At 44.8% G+C, this 5,592-nt stretch overlaps 1 protein-coding gene across 1 annotated transcript; it reads right to left on the reverse strand.

Moving 5' to 3' along the window:
• Positions 1–256: 256 nt before the first annotated feature.
• On the reverse strand, positions 257–3,666 carry LOC118558280 (germinal-center associated nuclear protein-like). Its single transcript, XM_036128791.1, has 5 exons — positions 3,597–3,666; positions 3,084–3,219; positions 1,999–2,184; positions 755–908; positions 257–664 (listed from the first exon to the last, which is right to left on the reverse strand). The coding sequence occupies exons 1-5, from the start codon at positions 3,646–3,648 to the stop codon at positions 497–499; spliced, it is 696 nt and encodes a 231-aa protein (XP_035984684.1). The 5' UTR covers positions 3,649–3,666; the 3' UTR covers positions 257–496.
• Between the last annotated feature and the right edge of the window lie 1,926 nt (positions 3,667–5,592).

A 5,592-nucleotide genomic window follows, 5' to 3' on the forward strand; every position in this document is an offset into this window, starting at 1 on the left:
GATGGAGTTTTCTAACTTACAGTTTCCACTGAAACCTCATTAGAGAAGAAGTTTTAAAGATATAATCAGGGGGACAGGAGACAAAGAAAGTAAAATCCTGACATTCCTTCAGTCATTGATGCTGTAGCTCAAGAACTGGACCCTCCAGAACCACACTGATGATCTCTGCTTCTGTTCCTCTGACAGCAGTTTAACCCCCTTAGATAAAACGAGTCACATGACCTCTTTATGGATCCAATTAACAGACAAACTGAAGTTTAACATGAAAATATCTCTTTAATATCTGAGCCCAGTGGAAAATAAAAGGACTTCAAAACGTTAATTTAACATCTGAGTCCAATAAAAGAAACAAACCCGACTGTAACGACTCTAAAAACAAATAAACCCAAACAAAACATTTAACCCATATTCCTAAAAATGCTGATTTTATTTCAGCTGATGATAAAAACTAAAGCCATGATGGCGCCCAGAAGCAAGCGGTCCATCTAGAACCTCTTCAGTCGTCCACGATGCTCAGCAGCCCGCTCAGCTTCAGCCTGCAGGCCAGCTCCTCCTCTCTGCTCGCCAGGATCTGACGCTCCAGGTCCTGCAGCCTCCGAGCCAGCGGTACCGGAGGCGCTTTGGACCAGGAAGGCCCGTCCACACGCTGATCCAGCTCAGGCCTCTGGGAGGACAAGAAGACCAGAACTAACAGAATAAGCCCAGAAGAAGAAGAAATGAAGGTAAGAAAGGAGTGGTGAGGAGGAGAGGAGACCTGCGTGGCTGCAGCAGCGTCTTCGGTCCGGCCTGAAGGAGCAACCTTCATGGTGGTCGGTGAGGACAGCACGGTGGAGGACGGCATGAAGAGCGGAGTGGACAGATGGTCCAACGGGTCGCCGTCCAGCCAGCGCCTCAGCTGCTCCAAGCTCCTGCACAGACGGAGCGTTAACGTGGTACCAGAACCTTGGAGAACCGTTCTGGAAACTTTATCACAGCTGCAGGACAGAAACTCAAACCTCTAAACGGGTTTTTATCTCAGATTCCTGCCTGTCCCCTTCCCCTGATCCAGATGCAGCTCTGAGAAGTCAGAACCATCTTGGTTCTGATTTAGGATACAAGTCCACTTCTTTGAGAATCTGATCACATAAAAGGTTTATGAGACCCAACGGACCTCTGTACTGAACAGCTTCATGCAGAGATCGCTCTGACCTCCGTCTGCCACAGAGAAGATCCAAACTCTTCAAACCCAACAGAACCTCCCTGGAAGGTTCTGCTGTTCAGATAATCTTCATTTTCTCTCTGAGGATTTGTTTAAAGACAGAAAACGGTGGAAAGCTCGACTTCCAGCTGCAGGAGAAACCAGAGCGTCTTCAGATCCATCAGACCCACAGGTCATCTGGTGGTTCTGATCCGGCTCAGACCCACAGGTCATCTGGCGGTTCTGATCCGGCTCAGACCCACAGGTCATCGTGTGGTTCTGATCCGGTTCAGACCCACAGGTCATCTTGTGGGGGTGCTGTGGGAGTCCGGGGCGTTTCTACAGGTTATATTTGTACGATGACTGTAAAACGAAGGTCTTTCTGTGAACTCCTGACTGAGATCTTTCATCTCTGGAGGATTTTCTCCTCATTTCCATTAAAACAGAAAAACATCAGAAGAGAAACCTGCAGAAAGATCTGAGGTCCGTTTGCAGAGGAACCGACACTCACTGCAAAAAGGAACTAAAAGTCAGTAAAATGTTTTTGAAATGAGTTTATTTGTCCTTGATTTCAGCAGCTAAATAGGATTATCTGCATATTGAATGAGTATTTTGACCTTTAAAATAAGATAATTAGATAAACTGCACCTGAAATAAGACGATGAAGATGAGTTGTTCCTCTTTTAGGAACAAAAATCTTATTCCACTGGCAGATCATTTAAACTTGCTGCTCAAATCAAGGACAAATTCCCTCATTTCCAGAAAACTTTCCTTTTAGTTGCCTTTCTGCAGTGCAGTCAGCAGATTTTACTGATCTCTACCTCTTGCTCTCAGCCTGTTCTTCCTCCAAGCTCTGCAGGACCTTGTGGGCCAGCAGCTCCTCTGCTGAGGGGCTGTGAGTGATGTCCAGACGGGGCCTCGGGGCCCCGGGGGCCTCCACCGAGCTCTGGAACAACCTCTGTCTGGGAGACGGAGCAGGAGGCGGCGCGCAGGGAGCCTGAGTCGCTCTGAGGGGAAACGGAGGAAAATAAAGAGTCTGGGTTCTTTAATCAAGTCAATATTTACACTTTAAATGCAGAAGAAGAGAATAATTAAAGTCTGGAGGAAAGTCATTTCTCTGTTTCATCATCAGCAGGGGGTCCAGACTTTATGAAGCACTCGAGAACCCAGAAAATTTATTTTATTGTTCCTACCTGATCAACTACAAAATAAACTTGTAATATTTTCATAAAAAAATTAAAGCAGTCAGATTTCTGCAGGAAAGAGATGCAGAAATCATCCAAACCTGAAACAGGTTTCTGATTATTCTTTTGGGCTCAATAGAAACTGACATAAATAAATATATTTATCAATTCTCAGCAGTGAGAACCAGATTTGGGTCACGCTTTCTGTAAAAATGCATATTTAACAAACTTTAATAAATTAATTAAAATCTGAGTAAATTAAGGAGAAAGCAGAACTTCTGGGTATTAGAGGATAAATATTTTGTGTTGCACCAACATTTACTGTTTTAAGAAGGTTTTAATTTGTCGGTGATCATTTTGCCTTAATTAAAACTAAAAAGTCCCCGGGGCCGCACTCTGGACCCCTGATCCTCAGCAGCAGATATTCTTTTATCTCCAAGCAGCAGCTTTGTGAAGGTTGTGGAGAACCAGCAGCTCTGGAGGCTTTGTTCCAGAAAGCGTGTTGCTGTGGAGCAGCAGAAGTCAGGACTGACGGACGGATCCTAACGCTCCTCTCTGCTTTATCTCCTCTTCTAAAGTCAACAAGGTGGAAAACTAGCGTCTGTGAGGCTGTTTGGAGCAAAGAATGAGTCCTTCAGCCTCGCTTTGATCTCTTTTACAAACCCTGAAGCTGCTGGAAACATCTCTGGTATCAAAGAGGTGGATCTGAGCAGCTTCCTCACCCGTCCCTCTCCTGCTGCTGCTGCTTCTCTCTGTGGGTTTTTTCCATGGCCTGCGTCCACTCTTCAGGAGGTCTGAAACCCTCCAGAGAAGCTGTGGGGAAGTAAACCAGGATCTCGCCGTCCTCGGTCACTGCGTCTTTAAAAAGGAGGAAAACAGAGTTTATTTTAGGACACGTGAAGACCTGAAGGGACATTCACAAAATACATCCTGATTAAAGCTCCTGATTTCTTTCTGTTCAGCTCAGCAGCTGGAAGGAGAGATGCAGAGAGGAAAAACCGAGGCATGGATGGTCAGATGCACGGCTGGCTGGACGTATGTGGGTAAACGGGGTCAAAGGTCAAAGATAAGAAGCATAAAAACATATTCCTATAAAAATGGTCAACTCTGAAAGACCTTCAGGAGGTCTGAGGAGAGACTGATCCTCTTTAACAGACCTCAGGAAGGTTTGGCTGTCTAGAAGAAAAGCTTCAGGAGGTGAGAGGAGGTTCTGGACCGCATGTTTGGGTTTTTACCTCCACAGGCAGGAGGTCCGGGCGGCTGCCAGTCTTTCAGTTTGTGGTCCATGAAGATCAGCACAACATCCTCCCAAGGAATCTGAACCCCCGGCTCTTCCAGGTCAGTGTTTCCATCAGCTGGGCTGGATCGGGGGGGTCGGGGGTGTTGAGCCTGAAGTCGGACCCTTTCCAGAAGGTTCTCCAGCCGGGACATGAGGAGCGGCTGACTGTGACGTGAAGCTGGGATCTTAGCAGCGTAACCAAAGATGGAGGAGCAGAGATCCAGCCAGCAGTCTGAGAGCAAAGAGCAGCTAAATAAGCGCAGTCTTGATGTGACTCGCTGCATTTCTCCTCCTGGTTGGTCTCCTACCTGCAGCAGGTGTCTCCTCCCACTCTGGCAGCAGCAGACTGAGGATAACGCCACGCAGCCAGGAGAGATGCTGCGCAGAGTTCCAGCCCAGATGCACAATACTCAGCTGATTGATTTACAGCATAAAATGAGAAAAGAAAGAAATGCTGGTATTTTAACTGCAGATGATCACATCAAATGTGAATAATATTAAAATAAATGCAAAGAATAAATGATAACAATGAGGAATCATCTCCACCTTTCAGCTCTTCCACAACTTGAGCTTCCTTTTATAATATCACCTTGACGTAACGTGGACTTTAAAGTCCTCTGTTCATCTTCCTGTAGACTGCTGGAGACGCAGAGCGTCTTCAGGGTCCCGTCCGTCTGCTCCTCTGATTCTGCATCACCACCAAGTTTCACCTCCAGCCAGTCTGACAGCACCCTGAACACAGGGACAACCAGACACTTTACAGGCAGCTGTGGAATAAAAACCTGATTTTATTGCTATCAAGACCAGAAACCTGGTCCTGGTGCTCCTATATATATATATATAAAAAAACTGCTTGATTCATTGATTATGTTCTGCTTTCTGCTCAAATTTAACACAAGTATTTGTATAATTTTCTAAGCAGAAAGTCAGTCGTCTCTCTGCATCATCCTGAAGACGTCGTTCCAACAGTGGAACCTGGTGGTGCTGTGATCATCTCCCAGAGATCTGCTCAGTCCTGCAGACCTACCAAGACATGGACGTCCACCTAGACTGACAGGCTGGACAAGAAGAGCATTAATCAGAGAAGCAGCCAGGAGGACCATGGTAGCTCTGGAGGAGCTGCAGAGATCCACAGCTCAGAAGGGAGGATCTGTCTACAGGACAACTATTGGTGATGAACTGCATGAATCTGAGCTTTATGGAAAAGTGACAAGAAGAAAGCTGGAAGAAGTCGTGTTTTTAGTTTATTACAAGGAAGAAGGAGCTCTGATCAGAGGAGAGCAGAACTTAATGTTTTGGCCACCATGGAAATTTATGGAAACCCTTGAAAGACAAAAATAAATTCCCATAGGTTATTGATCAGAGGCGCATGGAGAGACAACATGATCAACGTGCTGAACACACCATCCCTCCAGTGACACATGGTGGTGGCAGCATTATGCTGTGGGACAGGAAGACTAAGGTACTACTACTACTACTACTACTACTACTACTACTACTACTACTACTGAGATACTACTTAGATCTTGGTTCCTCCAGTTGAAAATTTTAAAGCCACCCACGCTTTAATTGGCTTTCAGAAAGTAGTTTGAGCTTATAAATTAAATTTTCCAGTATAATAAGAAAGAGTTTTTCTAATATCTTGGGGAATTGTGGAAGCAGAGAAACAAAAAAGTCAATTGGTGTCTATTTGTAGTTTAGTATAATGATGAATTTTGCAGTTTTTATTGGAAAGAGATGTTACAGATGTGAGTCAGTGAATTAACAATTGCATCAATAACTCTTTTGACTGTTTTCATATCAATGGCATCACAGTCAGTGGATATTTTATTTTTACATTTGTTAACAACAACTATGATATCTCTCCCTTCCACTGCTGTTAGAAACATTGAATTTGTATTTTTGTTGTTGCTGTTCCTGTGATTATTTATTTATTTATTTGTTGTGAGTCC

The sequence above is a fragment of the Fundulus heteroclitus genome, unplaced genomic scaffold (assembly GCF_011125445.2).
Source record: "Fundulus heteroclitus isolate FHET01 unplaced genomic scaffold, MU-UCD_Fhet_4.1 scaffold_120, whole genome shotgun sequence".
Classification (NCBI taxonomy): Eukaryota; Metazoa; Chordata; class Actinopteri; order Cyprinodontiformes; family Fundulidae; genus Fundulus; species Fundulus heteroclitus.